The sequence below is a fragment of the Anastrepha ludens genome, chromosome 2, assembly GCF_028408465.1.
Source record: "Anastrepha ludens isolate Willacy chromosome 2, idAnaLude1.1, whole genome shotgun sequence".
NCBI classification, from domain to species: Eukaryota; Metazoa; Arthropoda; class Insecta; order Diptera; family Tephritidae; genus Anastrepha; species Anastrepha ludens.
This window is the reverse complement of record NC_071498.1, coordinates 118115830-118136973: the sequence shown is the minus strand read 5'-3', so window position 1 is coordinate 118136973 and position 21144 is coordinate 118115830. Positions and strand designations below refer to the sequence as shown.

Genomic DNA, 21144 nt, shown 5'->3' with positions numbered 1-21144 from the left:
TTTTTCGTACGGTGTTATTTTTGCCTTACCTTGCCGTACACAAGGCCGTCAGCAAAAAAAAAAAATTGTCAAAAATCAACTCGAATTCTCAGTCACTTTAAACTTGCACTCACAGAAACTCAATGAGCTATCAAACTGCATACACGAAATTTTTCTTACAATTCCAATTAAAAATGTTGAAATTTCTTATTGAGATTTTTTGAATATTTCGAAATTTTGTATAAATTTTCGAGCTTAACCTTCCGTCAGACACCTTTGTTAAACCTTCGGCTGGGCATCCGAGTCTGACCTTTTTTCCGTCCTGTTCAAGCATCCTTTTTAAAAGATTATATCCATAAATCGATAGAAAACTAAATTTTAGGAAGATACGCGCAAGCTCAAACTATTATAGAAATATATTAAATTCACGTCCAGAGTCGAAAAAGACAGTCTGACTAGACCCGGGTGCCCAACAGAGGACTAAAGTAAATTAGTTTTTGTTGTAGAAACACAATTTTTACAAAGAGAGTAAGAAAATGTTTATAAAATATTGAGATATAGTAAAAATTTTGAAATATTTCCCTTCGACTAGACCCGGGTGCCCAAAGGAGGACTGAAGGGTATATGAAAATGTTTATAAAATACAGAGAATTAGTCAACATTTTTAAATATTTCCCGCTGCTATTATTGTATACACAAGTGTACTGACTTGCAAGTGGACACAAAGGAAGCAGCGAACACGCAGCAAATGGTAAGCAGCGAGCGAAGTAACCGCAAAACACTGTCCACCCACCACTGCAACTATAACGGCATAGTGCACACTCGGAGTATCACAAATAATACCACAGAAAAAAATAAAACAACTACAACTACAGCTATGACTACATATAACTGCACTGTTGCTGGCATAGCCGCAAGTGGAGCAACTGGAGTAACAAATAGCAAAAACTTGCCACATGCTACAAGTAGAAATTTGTAAGTGTATGTGTGTGTGTGTATGCGTGCGGGCGAGTGCAAGTTATGCCACGTACTTATTTACAACTGTCTGCACTAATGTGCTACTGTATGTGCGTCACGTGCCAATGTTTGCGTGTTTTTATGTATTTAGTCAAAGTGGCAACAAAGTTTTGCAACGCTAATTAAAAACTACACACTAAATGCAACAACAAAAAGCGCAAAGCAAAGGCTATGGCAAGCAAAGTGTTGCTTGTGGGGGGGAAAAAACGTCGCCAAAAACCACAGCAATATAATTTATTATATCTTAATTATGAAAGCTTTGTGATGACAACCAACAACAGCAATAACAACAATAACAAATACGCAAGCAAACACTGGCGTAGCTAATATAAAGTTGAAGTTTTGAAGTTGTTAAATAGAAGTTTGCAGCAAATCTCTACCCACTTCGGTGACAGCACTTGCCACAAACTTTACACCGATAGCAATTCACTTGCATACACCCACAAACACACAGTCTTGCACACAATCCCAGAAAATTACTATAAGCACTTCTAAGCACACTTCCCTTTCTTCGCGTGCTTTCTAATACCTAATCCCTTTCATTTCATTTAAAGCACTCTCTCAGTCTTAGCTGCGCTATCGCTACACCTCTTTCTCACGCTCCCTCCCCTCTCTCATGCGTTGTAGCGGAAGCCGCAACAATGTGACCCTTAATCGAGTTAATCCGCACTCTGCATACTTGATGCATACACCGATGCCTGAATACCCTTGGCTCCTCACACGCGCACCAATTTTCCATTTCCTCCGCCATTTTTCCACTTACCTGAGTCCCGGCACTTGCGTCGCCATCGTGCCGTCCTTGAGCACCCACGAAACCACCGGTGGCGGATTACCGTGCGCCATACAGCTGATCTGTGTGCCGGTGTCATTGCTGAAAAGCAGACGTGGCGGCGGCTCCTGCATGAAAGTGGGCACGCGTAAGCCGCTTGTGGCTTTGGCGGCTGGTGGCAGCGGCAGCACGACCAGCAGTAGCGCCACCAATGGTAGCAGCAGCGATGATTTATGTGCGGTACCTATAATGAAAACAAAGGCACAAAAACAACAACATTAGCAGTAGCTGCAATGACTATATGAGACATCAACGGATATATGTGCGTGTGTGTGTGTGTGTGTTTTTTTTTTTTTTTTTTTTTTTTTTTTTTTTTTTTTTATGGAGGTGGCACAAAGCATTGAAAGCCGAAAAGTGTGAGACTTGCCTTTCGGCTCACCCACTAAAAACCCACCCCAGCTCCGTTTCCCTCCCGCGGGACAACCGTTAAGTAGTACTTCACGGAAGGGGGAGCGGCCTATTGCCTCTTCATGAAGATCTGCGCTGTTGTTCAGCGCTACGCAGTTTGGAGATTACTATTTTTGCCATATTACATACAGCGGACCAATATTCTTCGGACTCTATCATAATATCGACTAGGTTATCAGCCGTAATTGGCTTCCCCACCCTAGTGCTTAGTTCCCCCCTTTCTAACGCAAATCGCGGACAGACAAACAAAACATGTTCTGCGTCTTCTGCAATTGGTGCACAATGAGAACAGTACGGGTCGTCTTCGTGCTTAAACCTGTATAAGTAGGATTTGAAGCACCCATGTCCTGTCAGTATTTGGGTCAGGTAGTAATCTAACTGTCCATGTTCACGGTTAATCCATTTGGAAATAATGGGAATCAAACGGTACGTCCAACGTCCGTTGGGAGACGAGCTCCATTTTTCCTGCCATAAACGCTGGCTGCGCTCCCTTGCTATCCTGCGTATTGTCTGTCGTTCTGAAGTAGCTTTGTTTTGGTAAACTTCAGCGTACTCTTTTGCCATTAAATTTATTGGGAGTAGACCTGCTATGACCATAATGGCGTCTTCCGATACCGTGCGGAACGCGCAGCACACTCTGAGGGCACTCAATCGGTACACCGATTTCATACACTTCACGTACGAGCTGTAGTTTGTGGCTTCCGCCCATGCCGGAGCTGCGTACAGCAAAATCGATGAGACCACAGTATTAAGAAGTCTCCTGCTGTTTTGCCTAGGGCCTCTGATATTCATCATTAGTCGTGTTAGCGCAGTTACTGCTTCTGCCGCCCTGCTGCTCGCGTACACCAAGTGATCTTTGAAATTGAGCCTACGGTCAATTATTACGCCCAGGTACTTAATGAATGGCTTCGATTCTATACCATGGTCGCCCACCATTATATTAGCTGACTCCACAATCTTCCTGCTGCTAATTAGTACGACTTCAGTTTTATGGTCCGCAAGAGTTAGACCACTGTTACATAACCATCTCTTTACCATGCCGACAGCCCGGTTACATGTTTCTTCGGCTCGACGGAGTGTTTTGGCCACGACCACAACAGCTATGTCGTCAGCAAATCCAATGATTTGCGACCCTAGAGGCAGACTGAGGCGCAAGACTCCATCGTACATGACGTTCCAAAGTAAGGGTCCCAGGACTGAGCCTTGTGGAACTCCGCCAGTTATTTTGTGCTCTTTTACCCCAGCATCGGTTTTATAGCGCAGTGTTCTGTCGGAAAGGTAACTGGCGACAATCCTGCGAATGTACCTTGGAACGTGGAAATTATCAAGGGCGATCAGAATTTTGCTCCAATTCGCCGTATTGAAGGCGTTCTTGACGTCTAGTGTCGCAATTAGGCAATACTCCTTGCTACCGTTTAGCCATCGAGTACCTTCAATTGCCTTCTGCGCAATGGTCTTGACTGCAGACACAGCATCTGTTGTTGAACGGGCTTTCCGGAATCCGAATTGTCGGGGTGATAGACCGCCTACATCCTCTATAGCAGCCTCCAGACGGACTGCAATCAGTCGTTCCAGGATTTTTCCTGCAGTGTCGAGCATGCACAGGGGGCGGTAGCCTGTAGGGTCTTCCGCAGGCTTGGATCCTTTTGGTATTAAAACCAGTTTCTGCAACTTCCACTGGGTTGGAAATGTACCTTCCTTTAGGCATGTATTGTAGAGATCTACAAAAATGTCGGTACGACTTTGGATAGCAACTTTTAAGGCCTCGTTGGGGATTCCATCCGGTCCGGGAGCTTTATTATTTTTAATCCGTTTTATGACCATAAGGAGTTCTTCTTTGTTGGTTAGCTGCAAATTTTGGTCGCCTTCACAGGATCCTACCAATTCGTGGTCTCTTGTAGTGTCTTGGACGGGGAACAGAGTTTCTACTACATTACGCAGTGTAGTTGGGCATGTTGTTGGGAGTGGCTTAAAGACTTTGAGCTTTTTCATAACAAGCCTGTAACCGAGGCCCCAAGGGTCGTTATCGGCATCGTCGCATAGCTGCAGGAAACACCGGCGTTTACTGTTTTTGATTGCCTTTTTTAGGGCCTTCCTTCTTTGCTTATATTGGAGCTGGTTTTCTTGAAAACTGTCCGTACCCCTAGATCGTTGGTAGATTCGCCTTGCTCTTAAACATTCGCTGCGCAGTTCTGCAATGTCTGCTGTCCACCAGTAGACAGGTTCGCTGTTGCGCTTATTGGGCCTCGTTTTGGACATGGCTGCGTCGCATGCCTCTGTTAGGTGTCTCATGGTTTGTTTTGTTTTCTCAGATGCATCCCCTCCGAGAGTTACATCTGCCAGCATGATTTCGATAATCTCAGCCTCCATTGTTTTAATTTTGTACCGCGTGTCGTAGTTATTTGAGAACCTTTCTTCGCCGTGCTTCCTTATTTCACAGATTATTGCGAGGTGATCGCTCCGAGTGTAATGCTGGCTGACGAACCATTTCGTGTCGCGAACAAGACTAGAACTCACGAAGGTAAGGTCGATTATAGACCCCATTCCCGCCTTTTGATACGTCTGTTGACTTCCTGTGTTCATCAAGGCTATATCTAGCATAGCGAACGCTTCCAGCAGGGCTTGCCCTCTAGGGCTTGTCCGTGGGCATCCCCAGTTAACAGCCCAAGCGTTGAAATCACCGGCTACGATGACAGGTCTATGCTCCTTTACATCCTGGGCGAGGTTCTCCAGGATGCCTGTTGCTTCCAGCAGAGTTAAGCTGGGTGGTAGATAACAGCTGTAAATGTATGTGCCTTCAACGCGTGCACGTACGAATCCGCGGGCTGCATTCACGCTCATCAGTTGGGATCTATTTACTCCACAGTTCCAAATCGTTGACTTGCCTGTTGTGTCAGAGGCCCAGCCGTTACCTTTTTTGTGTTTATAGGGCTCACTAAGTATAGCAACATCTATTTTGTGTTCCCGTATGGTCTGCTCGAGTAGGTCCTGGGCGCCACTGTGTGTGTGTGTGTGTGTATATTCATAAATGCCAAATATGAAATGGCTTGGATTTTGCGGTTAACCAGGTAATAGTGGCGGAGGGTATTGACTAAGTCTAGTTGGAAGTGGTAAAGTGGCATGCAGCTGAGCATATTAGGTGGTGAGGGGTGTGGTGGTAGGTTTGCGGTTTGATAGTGGTTAGCAATGGTTCATCGTAAATATTTGCGGCAATTGTTTATTATTGGTGGTCCCATTAAGATGTCCTGTTTTAAATTTAGCGCCTTTTTGTGGCATTCGTTGTCACTTTACGGCTTTGAACCTTGAAGTTTATCGATGAAGAATTACACAAACTAATTATATTTAATAATTCCACTACCGAAATGGTGATGATTCTTCTAGTACAATTTGAAAAGTTGTTCTCAAGTGCATTAGCAATGCAAATTTTTGAAGCAAAAGGCGCGTGGTAATAGCGAGAGAACAATGCCTGGAGTGGCAGACGATCTTCAACGCGCTGCTTACGAAATTGGACCGTCACACGGTGGGGATTTTTTGACACAAGTTTTTTTCTGTCATTTCTTTCGCGTACTCAAATTCAATTGGGCGACAATATCTTGTTGCGCCGAGACTGTTATTACTGCATACTTGGACGCGATCATTATTTTCAGAGGTTTCTACTTCTATTGTTAATGGGGCAAGCGAAACCATAAAAATACTAAACATATTATCTTCAAAATTCTGCTTGTATGGACTACGATCTGTTGCCCCATCACACCCCCATTTGTAAGTAATGATTATAGATAGAGGCTTCATTACTTGAAACAATTTTCCCATAACACTGCGTATTTTTAATATAAAGGGTGGTTAAGTTTCAAGGGCCGGTGTTGATTTTGAATAAATACCATTTCTTTAAGAAATTATTGTCATTTCTCTTTATTATGATAATACTGGTATAGCGCAACTAGGTATAGAATGAAATATGGAAATACGAAATATGAAATGGCTGCCCGACCTCGGCGGCACACCTCCATCCGATGGTCCAAATTTTCGATGACTCTGAGGCATAATTGAGGTTCTATGCCGTTAATGTGTCGAATTATCTCGTCCCTTAGCTCTTGAATTGTTGCTTATCGACGTCCACCTTTTCTTTCGAATAACCCCAACGGTGTCGTTGACGTTTAGGTGTGGTTCACATTCAACATTGGTCCTTGAAATTTAACCACCCTTTATATGGGGAAGTATGGTTCAGCAATGATTGAAATTAAATCCGAACTGATCTTTCACAATTCACTAGAATAGTATTACCGATCCTTGGGAAGATAACAAAAATATTTTGCTGAATATAAAAATTTATCAATGAAAATACGAGGTATGTTCCGATAATAAGGCGAATTTTCAATTTTCGAGGGCTACGTACATTCGACTTTCGATTATTACTTTTTTTATGTTGGTACACTCGTATCGAAAATATGTTCACGACTTTAGCAAGAGACCTTGTTTAGTTTATTTGTAAGAGGCACAAATAGGACAAGTGTTATGCGTGTTCAGCGATTTTTTGCTATCGACTCTTGGCTCTCATAGACTCTTCCATTGGGACCATGATTCGTCACCAGTTATGACCTTTTTGAGCAAATCTGGATTATTCAACAATTCCTGAGCGATGCTCACGCGACGTTGGTTTTTGGACAAAATTCAGTAATTTTCGAACGAACTTCGCTGTCACACGCTTCAAGCCCAAAATTTCCGAATGGATTGCATGGCAGCCAACCGATATGCCGCCATCACCAGCAACTTATCTAATTGTCATACGACGATTCTCTATAACAATTTTCTTCACTTTCTCAATATTTTCATCGGTTGTTGATGTGCTGTGGCGTCCAGAGCGAGCGTCTTCATTCACATCCTCTCGACCTTCTGCGAAAAACATGTACCACTTGTAAACATTTTCTTGACCCAAGAAACTCTCACCGTATGCCACTATCAACATTTCCAGTGTTTCTGAGCACTTAATTCCATTTTTTACACAAAATTTTATGCAACTTTTTTGATCCATTTTTTTCTTTATTTTGCTTTGCTTTTCATTTCCAAAACATAACTGAGGAAAAACGTTAAAAAATAAAGAAAATGTTTTGAAGCTACAGCCACAAATAAAATAAATTTTTAACTCACAATATTTTCTAATTACAACAATTCAGCGTAGATGAGCGAGTCAAGGCCAACATGACTTCGATTGTGATTTTTGGTGAAAATTTTCAGGTAAATATTTTATGTTTGACCTTCAGCTCACCTTCAATCCAACCCGGCAAGGAAGACTGACAGCAAATTCGGACTCAACAATCCCAAAAACCTTTATCTCAATTTTTTGCAAATTTTCCGGCGAATATTCTACAAATAGGTTTACATATCGTAGAAAAAAATAGTTTTTAGGGTAGTCAAATGATTCACCTCTTAAGAGAGGTTGAAAATTTGCATACTTGGCGAGGTATTCTTATATTAGCGTTGATTAGAACTACAATGAAAAAAAAAACAAACCAAATTTGAGTACATATAAGTTTTCGTTTTTAAAGTTTTTCTGAATTTTTCGTAAAGTAATGATGTCTGAATTTTTCCTATCCAAGCGTGTGTTTTAATTTAATAATTGAAATTCAGGCCTGGACATTCTCTTTCAAAATCACCTTTTTAAGAAAACATATTATTAAAATCGATCAAAAATTGCTTTTCCTAGGATTTATGGACAAAATTTGTCGGAGCCCTGTGCTCTAAATAACATCGAAAGTTGTGTACAAAATCACTAACGAGTAAATTTTAAATTAGACAACGCCAATTTGACCCCAGCACTACCAGAGCAGAACCGATTATTAGAAATCTAGTAGAGAGGAGTTCATCAACTATTACACTGGATCACAATCACCACCCATAGACTAACTTTCTTGCGTAATCCTGTGGTATGGAGGGATTCTTTAAGTAATCATTGCAGAGATTGTGCACAAGTATTTTTTAATTATATGTTATTTTAACGGTAATAGTTCTTTGACATAATGTCAATATCCTTCCTCCGCGTAACGAAATGAGCGAAATTTGCAAACTTATTTCCAAAGCCAATATATAAAGCCAAAATGAGACACCTCCACGTCTGCCGTACGCAAATTTGTGCTTCAGGTCCGAAACAGAATGGCAGCGGTTAACAGTTGACGTGTGGTGAACAGCTGATTCATTTCCATCAGAAAATGGATGACAATGAAAAACACCACTGCGACTGGACGGTTTTCACCTGACATTTTGTGGTTACAATAAAATTATTTTTTTAGTGCAACACTCACGGTACTCCGCGTCGCACTGTGCGCACTGACGGGAATGTGGTTGCCGATGCTGAGAGTGTGGCGACTTAGACCTGAAACAACGACACGCCTTCGATCTAACCAACTCAACATTTCACGCCCCTGTCTGATAAAAATGGTGCACCAATACCACCCAATACTTGCTTACAAAGACCAATTGACTTCTTTGTTTGAGCCGTAGACCAACTCAAAATGCACAAATATTTCACGCGATATTTTCTGAAAAAGCACATTCCCATCTCGGCGACTATCTTGACAGGCAAAACTTCTACATGTGAGGATCGACAAACCCTCACGATCACCACATTTATGATCAAAAATTTAAGACATGGGCTTGGGCAATCTTTGGTTGCGGCAAGATGACGCACTATGCCGCACAACCCATATCGCAATTGATGTTTCGTGAGGTAAATTGGTTAAGGGGGGAGCCTGGTTTATAAGGTCAAAAACATCATTTTTGTTTTTTCGTTTTTAGCGATTCCTAATATATTTCAGAATATTCACACAAAGTTACAGAGCCTAATTCTCAATATTTCCGTAGATACAAAGCCAAAGGTAGGCGAGCGTTAGGTAGTTACGCTGTGACCGGACAGCTATAGTACAAACTTTATCTTCTTTTCTCGACTTTTCATTTTTATGATTTCTTTGAATTGGCGTACATGAATGAAAAAAACGAATGAATCTTTTGAAATGAATCATAGCTTGTTCCCTTCAGTATTAAATTCTCTTCTATTTGAACTAACAAAATAGATTAAAAAAAAATTTTCAAGATTTTTATACCAAGTTGAAGTGAATTTTTTTTTATAGAAAGGCATTTTTTTCTTTAAAACCTCCAAAAAGTTGAAATTTTGAAATTTCTCTCAGTTTTCTTAGTTCATCTAGAATAAAAAATCATGATAATTAGAAATCCATTTGAATTTTTTGCTTTAAATAATAATTACGAGCTGTATGTTGTACGCCAGTTGGAAACTCCAGCGTTGCAGCGCTCTACTAATTTCTATGTTAAACATTTTTTTTTCAACTTATTTTAACCAGTACAAAAATTTTTTATACTTTTCAAATCTTCATTGAAAGATAGAAAAAACTTTGCAGTGCTAAATTAATTTTTTTCTTAAAAAAAAAATCGCAAAGAGATGCAATTTTTAGACCTCATAAACCAGGCTCCCCCCTTAATCAGCCGTCTCGGTAAGTCAATTGGCCACCTCGTAGCAGGCTATTAGTGAAAACGTAGATATCATCTCCAGGTAACGCATTGCACTGTACCAGGATTCAAACAATATTACAAAAACTAAAAGGTGATACAATTTTTAAACAAAAAAATTTACCAAAATCTTTTGCTCAATTTTTCTCAAAGCCGAATTGAAATTTTGGGACCCAACAAATCCAAATTTCTCTGCTTAAAAGCAGTTGTCAATATTTAGTTTATAAGTCTGAGAACTAAAGATCTCTAAAATAAAATGCTTCATTTGAGGTTATTAAATCAAGAAACCATGGAAATAACTTTTGCCGGTGGGTGTAGTAGAGGACGCAAAAAGATTAATTGGAACTCAAGCTAAAGGTTGGAACTCAAATGTTTATTAAAAAAAGCAAATTATGAAATATATATAAATAAATAACTAAATAAATAAAAACTAATTCCGGTGAGCTCAACATTTGGTTGGCCAACGTCTCCTCTTCCTCCAAATGATTCGGTACTTATGTAAATGAAGAATCTTGTTCTTCTTAATTGGCGCGATAACCGCTTACGCGATTTTGGCCGAGTTTAACAAAGCGCGCCAGTCGTTTCTTTCTCGTGCTAACCGGCGCCAGTTGGACACACCAAGTGAAGCCAAGTCCTTCTCCACCTGATCTTTCCAACGCAGAGGAGACCTTCCTCTACCTCTGCTACCACCAGCTGGTACTGCATCGAATACTTTCAAAGTCGGAGCGTTTGCATCCATTCGGACGACATGACCCACCCAACGGAGCTGCTGGATCTTTATTCGCTGCGCTATGTCTATGTCGCCGTAAAGCTCATACAGCTCATAGTTCCATCGTCTGCGATATTCGCCGTTGCCAAAGTGCAAAGGTCAAAAAATCTTACGCAGAATCTTTCTCTCGAACACTCCAAGCGTCGCTTCATCGGATGTTGTCATCGTCCAAGCTTCTGCGCCATACGTTAGGACGGGAATGATGAGAGTCTTGTAGGGTGTTAGTTTTGTTCGTCGAGAGAGGACTTTACTGCTCAGTTGCCTACTTAGTCCAAAGTAGCACTTGTTGGCAAGAGAGATTCTACGTTGGATTTCAAGGCTGACATTGTTATCGGTGTTAATGCTGGTGTTAGTAAACGAAGTTTTTTACAACCTCGAAATTATAACTGTCAGCAGTGACATGGGTGCCGATACGCAAGTGCGCCGACTGTTTGTTTGAAGACAGGAGGTACTTCGTTTTGTCCTCGTTCACCACCAGACCCAATCGCTTTGTCTCTGCATCCAGTTGGGAGAAGGCAGAACTAACAGCGTGGTTGTTAAGGCCGATGACGTCAATATCATCGGCATACGCCAGCAATTGTACGCTCTTATAAAATATTGTGCCTGAGCGATTAAGTGTGTGTCGATTCTCCTTTCGTGGGTCTTTTCCAAGATTTGGCGTACTGTAAATATTTGGTCGATGGTAGACTTTCCTTGTCTAAAGCCACACTGATAAGGTCCAATCAGTTGGTTGACGGTGGGCTTCAGACTTTCACACAATACGCTCGCTAGAACCTTATAGGCGATATTTAGAAAACTAATCCCGCGGTAATTGGCACAGATTACAGGATCGCCCTTCTTATGGATTGGGCAGAGCACACTTAAATTCCAATCGGTAGGTATGCTTTCATCCGACCATATTTTGCATAGGAGCTGATACATTCACCATACCAGCTCCTCGCCGCCATGTTTGAATAGCTCAGCCGGCAGTCCGTCGGCGCCCGCGGCTTTGTTGTTCTTTAGCCGCGTTGTCGCTATTCTCACCTCGTCATAGTCGGGTAGCGCATCGTCAATTCCGTCGTCGTCGATTGGGGTATCGGGATCTTCACATTCTCTGTGACATGCGCAGCTATCACTATTTAGTAGGTTCGAGAAGTGTTCCCTCCATAATTTAAGAATGCTCTGGATGTCGGTCACCAGATCGCCGTCTTTGTTCTTACAGGAAAACGACTCGGTCTTAAAACCTTCTGTAAGCCGCCGAACTTTCTGATAGAATTTTCGGGCGTTGTTCCTGTTGGCCAGCATCTCAAGCTCCTCGCACTCACGTATTTCTCGGTTCTTCTTTCGGATAATACGGCTCTCTTAATTTTTTAGCTCTCTGTAGCAATCCCACATGGCTCGCGTTGCGCCCGATCGCAGCGTGACTCTATAGGCGGCATCCTTTCTTTCTGCGGCAGCATGACATTCCTCGTCGTACCAATTGTTTTTTCGGGCTCGCCGGAATCCTATTTCTTCTTCGGCGGCGGTACGTAGAGAACGAGAAATGTTGCTCCATTGTTCGTGGATGCGGGTTTGTTGGGCAGTACTCTCTGAGAGCAGGAGTGAGAGTCGAGTGGCGATTCTTCTGGCTGTGTGTTGTGATTGCAGCTTTTCGATGTCGAACATTCTTTGCGTAGGTAGATGCACGTTTTTTGCTGCACAGAGGCGTGTACGCAGTTTGGCTGCAACAAGGTAATGATCCGAGTCGATGTTGGGTCCTCGGATCGTACGTACATCTAATACACTAGAAGCGTGTATTCTATCTATCACAACATGATCGATCTGGTTTCACGTTTTTCGATCAGGGGACAGCCAAGTAACTTGGTGGATCTTTTATGCTGGAATCAGGTGCTGCAGACTACCATGTTTCGGGCCCCGGCGAAGTCGATCAGCCTCTGTCCGTTACCGGATATTTCGTTATGTAGGCTGAATTTTCCGACTGTGGGACCAAAAATTCCCTCCTTGCCCACCCTGGCGTTGAAGTCGCCAAGCACGATTTTTATGTCGTGGCGGGGGCAGCGCTCATAGAAGGAGTCTTTGGTCGCATCGTCTTTCTCTTCCGTAGGGGCGTGGGCGCAAATTGGCGAGATGTTAAAAAATCGCGCTTTGATGCGGATTATTGCGAGTGGCGGGTCCCAAACCCAGCGCACAACCTGCTATCCTGGAATGCTTTGCCTTCTCACGTTAGCACACTCCCGAACGGGTGTTCGGAAGCTACCCAGAGGATACGTGGGCTAATCCCGGACGTTGTGAGCTACTTGAACCATATGCAGAAGAATCGTCCTGGCCACTCCCAAGTGAATGGCGATCAGTAACTTTCCCCACTTGCGTGGACTTCTACACATGGAACCATCCACCAATGAAGAATCTACCCTCCATTAAATTTCGGGTCTTATATTTCTATAGATGATGCAATAACAAATATTCATAAAAAATCGGGTTTTTCTTTGGAACCCACCCTAGTCTATACATATGTACATACATACACAGATAAGATAGTGAAGCAGACAAAGTGAAGTTGCTGCAGAATTTCCACTTGCTAGTTACGTGTAACTTGCTGAATGTTGCCACTACAAATAGCAATTCGTGCACGAATTCATGCCATAATTTTTATAAATTAAAGCGTTTATTTTTAATATTATTGTGCTTCTCTATGTTTTATTTTGTTACTTTTGCACAAGTCTTATTGTTTGTTGCATTTTCGGTAATATGTTTGCGTTGGCCGCAGACATGCACTACACTCCAAAACAGCCTGCCACTCAAGTACGAGTTAACACAAAAATTAGTGCCACTCCAAGTTTGACTCGAGTGCCTTGTATACGAGTATGCTTGGGCATGAATTCCACATAAGCAGCCGCAGCTCGCAGCCAGTGAATGGTGGTATGCCATTTGCCACATGCACCTATGTACTCGTGCAGCAGCAACTGGCAGATGATGCATGTGGCAGCCACACAATTTTCGCATTCACTTTTTTTGTTGCTATTTTTCCGCCCACATGCGTTTTTATTTTTATTGTCGGAGCGTATGCGCATATTTATGTAAGTGAATGCATGTAATATGAAATTGAGCTCAAGTTGTTATTAATGTCAACAAGTGCGTTGGGAAACCGGCAATGGAAATTTGGCTTGGCAGGCAGACGTGACGTGACATAGAGTGACTTGACTGTGGGTGTGTACTTACTTGCTGATGAATACATATAAACAAATATATTTATGTGGGCAATATATTTATGTACATATATTGAAGTAGGTGTGTGATTATATATGCCACCTCGATCAAAAAGTTCCCGGAATATATTCACAAAGTTCAAAATATTAGGCTATTTTATTTGATAATATTGTATTCATCGCCTTCAAAGTACTCCCCATCAGCAGCAACGCACTTATGGTAGCGTTTGATCCATCTCTCAAAACATTCGTGGAATTCTATTTTCAGTATAGTCGTCACAGCAGTCTTCGTATTTTCCATTACCCACTTCCCGCTATAGTGGTTTTTTGACTCCTTAAACAGAAAAAAATTCGTCCAAATTAGTCCAATATTCACGGATACTAACGGCACTGTGCGACAGTGAGTTCTGGCGGTGCAAAATCCACGAGTAGTTTTCCCACCAAATTTCTTTTGTTTTTTGGCGAATTGTTTCACATAAACGTCTCATAACGCTCAAATAATAGTCTTTATTAACTATTTGATCTTCTGAAAAAAATTCGTGGTGTACAATACTATTGTAATTAATAAAAACTGTGGGCACCGCTTTCTTTTTTGACTGAAAACGATGAAGTTTTTTAGTCTTGGTTCATTCGGAACTCTTCACTCACTCGCCTGACATCTGGATTGCGTTTCGTACTCATAAACCCACGTTTCGTTTCCAGTAATGATGCGTTTGATGAGTGTTGAGTCGAGTTCAGCCTTGAAAGTCATGACTTTGGCGATATGCGGAATCAACGCGGTATTTTTTTTGCGTGAAATTCAAGTACTTTGGAACCAACTTGCAGCAACACGGCGCAAACCTGGTACATTTTACCTGTTTGATTTGCGGTTATTGATCAACTTTTCTTTAACTTCATTGATGCTTTCATAAGTTTTCGGTGTTGACGACCCGTCTGTACATTCATCATCCTCGATAGACTCACCATCTCTTCTGAAACGTTCAGGTTACTCGTACATGCCGGCTGGTTTCTTCAGAGTATCAATTCCGAAACAGTTTCGCAAAGTTTCTAAGGTTTTCAAACCATTGACTCAATTTAAAAACTCTAAATTTAATACAAACTCGTAGTTAGAAATTCAAATCCATTTTTAAAACAATAAAAAATAGAAAACTCCTGCAGAGGTAGATTTACTCAAAACGGCGTAACATTTACAACGTCAAACCATGGCGATAAAACTTTGTTCATCATAGCTGTGATAACCTAACAAAATATCAGTTGCCTAGAACGTCACCTGACAGTTGGTTGGGGAACTTTTTGATCAAGTTGGCATTATGTCCATATATGTAGCTTACCTTTTGCCTTGAATACTGTCAACAACCACACACACATCGTTGCTCATATGTAAGTATTCCGTCTGTCTTTGGTTTGCTTTTAGTGGTTACTACTCAGCTCGGTTTTTGATTCGTTGAGTGCGCTGCCTCCTCTTTACCTTTGTTGGGCTTTCAATTAATGCATTCAGAGAATTTCTAAAACAAAGAGAAATGAATCTTATTAGTTTGTATTTATTTTGGATGACTTTTCAGTTTTGGAGATGTTATATTTGAGTGGTTCATTTTACAAACAAAAAATAAAAAAAATTCAACTGAAGCAAAGTGAAGTATTTAAAAGTTACTAACTAACTACTGAACTCCTACGGAAAGCAATTCTCAGTATTACAACTTTATAGTCCTATTTCTCAAATAATTTAAGCATCAGTACCAAAATTAATATCAATATCAATTGTTATTATTATATCAATACCAGTACAAGACTTCTGATTAGACCTATCCAATATCAGTATCAATATCAATAGCGATATAATTATCTATATCGATTTCAATGACAGTATCATTTCCTTCATTGTCTATGATTATATAAACCTTAGATCAGCAAATTTGACTTAACTAAAAATGTATGACTAAGAGTATACAGCTTCAAGCATAGAGCCAAAACTAGAACTTAGGAGAGCGAAATCTAAATCTAAGCTACTGAATATTCTATTAAATTCCACGAAAATGAAAAAAAAGCTTGTCACTTCAGGTACAAATATACCAAAGATATTAAAACGAAAACTACGTAGACGATAGCAGCAAACAAAATCTCCATCCGAAAAAACGGATAAAAATTATAAAATAAATTTTTAAAAATATAAAGAATTTTAAAAACAGATCTCCAAATACTTATCTAACGCAATACTGAATACTCGCTATGGAAATACACAAAAAACTTTTCACAGCTAATAATACAGTACCTACCAATAAAAAAGAAGACAGCTTTTGGGCCAAAAGCAGCAAAGAAAAAGCTAATGCTTTTGCTGACCATCTCGAATGCATCTCTAAGGGGGTCCGGTGGTTAAAAAATTTACCTGTACCTCAAACTTTAAACTCATTTATCTCGAAACGCCTTTTTTCGGCTTGGTGTTATCAAAACAAAAAAAAAACTATTCAACCGAATCGGTTGAAATTTTAATAATATATGTTGTTCACAACATCAATGGCTATCGCCCATACTAGGATCATATTATTATTTCAATTTTTTCGTTTTTTTTTTCATTAAAAAACTAAAAAAACATACGATTTTTATAATGTCAAATTCAAAACCGCGCCTTTTTGTCAAAATTTTTTTTTTATTCTAGTACGGGACATAGCTACAGTCGTACTGATTAATAATTTTTTTGGGGTTTTTGTATTTCAGATGAATAGAAGGGACAAAATGGGCAACACCGTCCAGGTTAAATTTTTCGGGAGGGTCGACTTCAACGCCATTTTTTAAATTATTAAAACTAAAAAAAAAATTATTTTCATTTTTTTATGTAAAGGAAGTTAAATAAAAAGTCTAAAACATGTAAATATCGCGTTTCATTTTTTTATTGTAAAAATGCCCTAATTTTCGAGCTCTAGACCACCGAGACCCCTTAAACCATATGGCACATCCAGCGCAGCCAGAATGCCCCCACTTCACTATAAAGCTGATGTCAAAATTCCCCATTTTACGGATTCCGAATTGCTTGGGGAAATAAATAAGCTAAAATAAAAAAAGGTCGCCTGGGTATGACCTTATTACTGCTGAAATTCTAAAACAACTTCCTCAATGCACAATATCTAAGTTTACTGAAATAATGAACGCTACATTCAAATTGCACCATATCTCTATATATTGGAAAACTGCTGAAATAACGATGCTTAATTAACCAGGGCCTAACTTATCGGCCTATCTCGCTACTACCAATTATATAAAAACTGGTGAAAAAGCTTTTAGCCAAACGTCTCAATATATACCAGCACATTAATTTGGTTTTCGCACAAAATACTCTACCACTGATTTACTCCACAAAATTGCTCGTATCATTGAAAACGCCTTTGAGAAAAAAAAGGTGTGCTCTGCTGTCTGTCTGGACGTGTTTAGAGCCTTTCAAAAAGTTTATCACGGTGGGATCCTCAACAAAGTAAAAGCGCTTCTACCAACACAATATTATAGCATTCTAGATTCTACCTATCGGATCGTTTTTTTCGAATAAAATACGAAGACGCATATTCCGAACTTAAGGAAATAAAAATAGGCGTCCCACAGGGCAGCGTGCCCATTCTTTATATTCTTTTTACAAGTGGTTTGCATAATAACATAAATTGCTCCACAGAAACTTTTTCTGACGCCACCGCCATCTTATCGGTAGGAGAAACTCAGATTGACTCAATCAAATTTATTTAAATAAAATCTCCGAGTGGACCATTAAAGGGCGCATAAAACTAAACGAAATAAAATCGGTTCATTTAGACTTCGCTCAGAAGAAAATCAAATATCTGCCACTACACATAATCGGTGTGCAAATTCCGTACCACAACACCGCCAAATACCAAGATACCACTAGATACCAAGCTTAGATGGAACGCTCACGCCCCAATCAGCCTTATCCATATGCAATACATCTCTTTTATATAAGCAGGAGCTTAAACCAAATGGGCCTATGGAATCCTTTCCTAAGCAATCGTTGCCTAATAGCGGTCGCCAACGATTGCATTATTACCATGCAGTGGTGTCCGGATTCGAAACCTCGGACATGAAAAAGTTCCTTATAAAAAACCATTCAACTACCATTCGGAGGCGGCAGAAAACTGTGAAAAAACATCAAGACGTACGCACCACCGGATGTTCCACACCTTCGAATCCAGCAGTATTTAGGGAATTTTGTGCAAAGTCACTTCCAGCAGAATCTCAAGTAGATTGCGTTTAAACAAGTTTTTCAGAAGAGTGCGATAAATTTCTCATTAGTAGTAAGCCTGCTAAATTGCGCTTGCTACTCCCACAATGGGGGAAATCTTACCTAAGCAATCGTTGTTGCGTGGTTATTATTGACGGTGTTTTTTCCAGACCTTTTACTGACGAGTATTTTACGTGCTTTGCTTTTATTCATTAATGAAATGTTTTGATATTAATGATGTATAAGTGACTGTTTTTCTTTTTCTGACGACTTAAATATATTATCCGCGGAAGGTAATGCAATCGGTACGGCTAACTTTCAAACAGAGATAGATAAACTGATTCTTTGGTGTCAAAAGGATCGCCTCTCACTAAATGATGATTTCATATTACTTTTTCAAAAGTTGGTAATATTAAGCAGAATTCTTACTGTATTTCGAATACAATCTGTTCACAGTCTGTTGAGGAAAAGACCTTGGGATTTTATACGATTTCAATTTTTTTAAGAACCACATCAATTTTATTACTACTTTATTTAAAAATCTTACCCAATTTTAGCCCTTGTTTGTCGAAGCAGCGTAAATTTTGCAGACTCTTATACTCTAAAACTACTTTCATCCTTTTTTCGACCTAGACTGAAATATGCAGCGGTTATTTGGAAACCCTATTCCCAGCTTTCTATAAACAGACTTGAAGTTTTGCAAAGGTGATCTTGAGATTTGCTCTCCGTTCTTTTTCATTTTACTAATCCTATACCTCCCCACAATTATTCATATTAGGTCCCAACCTTTTGAAACGAGGAAAAATATTCTTTCGCTTTCTTTCATTTTTAATATAATTAATGGGACTGACTTTCCGTCTTTCAAATTTCTTGTGCCACAGAGAACTCTTCGAATCCCTATTATCCAGATAAAGTAATGATTAATTATGCAAGGAATTATCTCTTATTGCGTGCACTCTGCGAATTCAACGAGTTCTCAAATTGTGTCCGCCTTGATTTCTCATTAACTAAAGACTCGTTGTTATATTCTGCCTTTTGATACATTGAATACAATAATTTACTATCTGCTAATTTATTCTTCGTCTCCTTCTTCTTCCTTTTCTTCTTCTTCGGGTTTCAGCGTCATAGATGAGTACTGGTTGAACTCATATTTTAAAAAAATTCGGACTCTGCCTTTTAAGCTAAGATGCTTATTTCGTCATATTACATCGCATAATCATCCAGAGATTCGTGCTGCTTTATTCGTGTGATTATTTACTGCAGCTCTTAATTGTTGCGATGATGCAGTTATGGCACCCAAGTAGCAGAATTTCATAACCTTTTCGATACTCTTTCTATAGACTGCGGGCTTACACATCAGCGGCTGTTTAGATATTGTCGTACTCCTCGTCCTGGCTACCGATATCTGTATATTAACCCTACATTGGACACCTTTTTTAAAACCTTCGGCTGAGTGGGTTTTTCGTCCTGTTCGCGGACTCGTTTTAAAAAGTTAAATCTACAAATCGATAGAAAATTAAATTTTAGAAAGCTACGTGGAAGTTCAAATCTTTAGTTATAATAGAAATATGTTAAAATGATATTTAAATTTCTCAACATGTTGCCGACTCTTTTCCGAGCGCTAGATAGGTCGTGTTCCATGCTTGCCGTAAAACTTTCCAGGTTTTTTTTATATTATTAATTTGTTGGGTTGGGGAATACTCGTACGTTCATAGCGTTTTAATATTTTCTTGTATTTTACAACGATTTGTTTGCTGTTTGGCATAGGGTAAGCGTTCATTCGATATTACTCTTTCTGCTCTACAAAACTATGTTAATTGTATTTTTGGATTATTTAACAGTTTTATTGGCTTAGAGGCTTAGAAATGGAATACACAGGAAGGAAAAATTAACATTTTCGACACCTGCTAACTTTTACTTTTCATCGAGGTCGAATCAGCCCGGAACATTTACGACGTGTATGGAGAAGGTGTCATAGGCTAGTCCAGAGCACGAAAATAGTTAGCAAACTTCAAAAATGGCGACTTTGACGTCGATCTGGCGAAAAAAATGAGCTGCGGTCATAAACCGATTCTCAACCACCTTCATTCAATGGAATTTACCGAAAAATTGGGAGCCTAGATGCCTCACGAGCTCAACGAAAAAAACAAAGAAAGTCGCCTTCAAATTCCTTCTCAGCATTTAGCCCGCCATCGAGCGACATAAACAGCGCTTTTTGTACCGAACCGTCACAAGAGATAAGAAATGGTACCTATACATCAATATGAAGCAAAGAAAGATGAAGAAAGTGGGTGACTCCAGGAGATACGCCAAGGCCGAAAAGTCTTATCCCAAAAGAAGATATTTGTTTCGTGCGACTGAGAGGGCATGGTGCAAAATGCCACGGTCAATAAGGCGCTCTAACTGCTTCGGCGAATGAGGCTATTGGACTGCAAAACCCTGATCGACATGGTCAAACCATACTCCTTCACGACAACGCTAGGCCCCATGTCTCACAAGTCGTACTCAAAGCCGCACTCCAAGAGCTCGAATAGGAGGTCTTTCAGCATCTGTTATATTCTCCGGGCCTTGCACCGACCGATTACCTTAAAAACTGACTCAACAACTTTTGTGACACAGACCACGCGATTTTTGGCGGAACGGCATCAACAAATTGGTCGGGAGATGGGATGAGGTTGTAAACAGCAACGGCGAATATATAAATCATAAACGTATTGATATAAAATAATTATTGTATTTTGTTTATTTGTTTAAATAAAAATCTTCGGTAAAAATGCTACGAACTAATTTCCCAACCTAATATTTGGATAACTTTTTTTTTACGATAACTTTTTTTTTATAATCGACTTTGGCTGAAGGCTCTAGCTTTAAGTTAAGTAATCAGTAGGCAGACTTTACTGAATAAATAAACAAATAAGAAGAGGATATCAGTCAAATATTCAGTAAAGGGTTTAAGCCTAGTAGCAAGGTGTTCTGCTCAAACTCTTAGAATTTTGAAGAAAATCCTAATTTTGAAGCAAAAGCCAAAGCTGTCAGCATAACGTCATTCCGGGTTCCAACAATTTTGTCTGCATAAGTAGAAAAATGCTATTACAAAATAATAAATAAGTAAGAAGTAATAAAAGGTGACTCATTTGTAATCTTAAGACTATCTCGCACGTTCCACTAACCCAATTAACCCTGCTTACGTAAACAAAAAAAATTAAGTTCAATAGCAGCCATC

At 39.9% G+C, this 21144-nt stretch overlaps 1 protein-coding gene across 3 annotated transcripts in view; it reads right to left on the bottom strand.

Moving 5' to 3' along the window:
- The window catches only part of LOC128855192 (cell adhesion molecule Dscam2), a 274245-nt gene that overhangs the window by 209656 nt on the left and 43445 nt on the right, over positions 1 to 21144 (bottom strand). For all 3 annotated transcript variants that reach the window (XM_054089902.1, XM_054089903.1, XM_054089904.1), the window contains exons 2-3: positions 15037 to 15210; positions 1760 to 2009 (exon numbers count right to left, since the gene is read on the bottom strand). In XM_054089902.1, the coding sequence (XP_053945877.1) occupies positions 1760 to 2009; positions 15037 to 15073 (287 nt within the window). In that variant the 5' untranslated portion in view covers positions 15074 to 15210. The remainder of the gene's footprint in view (positions 1 to 1759; positions 2010 to 15036; positions 15211 to 21144) is intronic.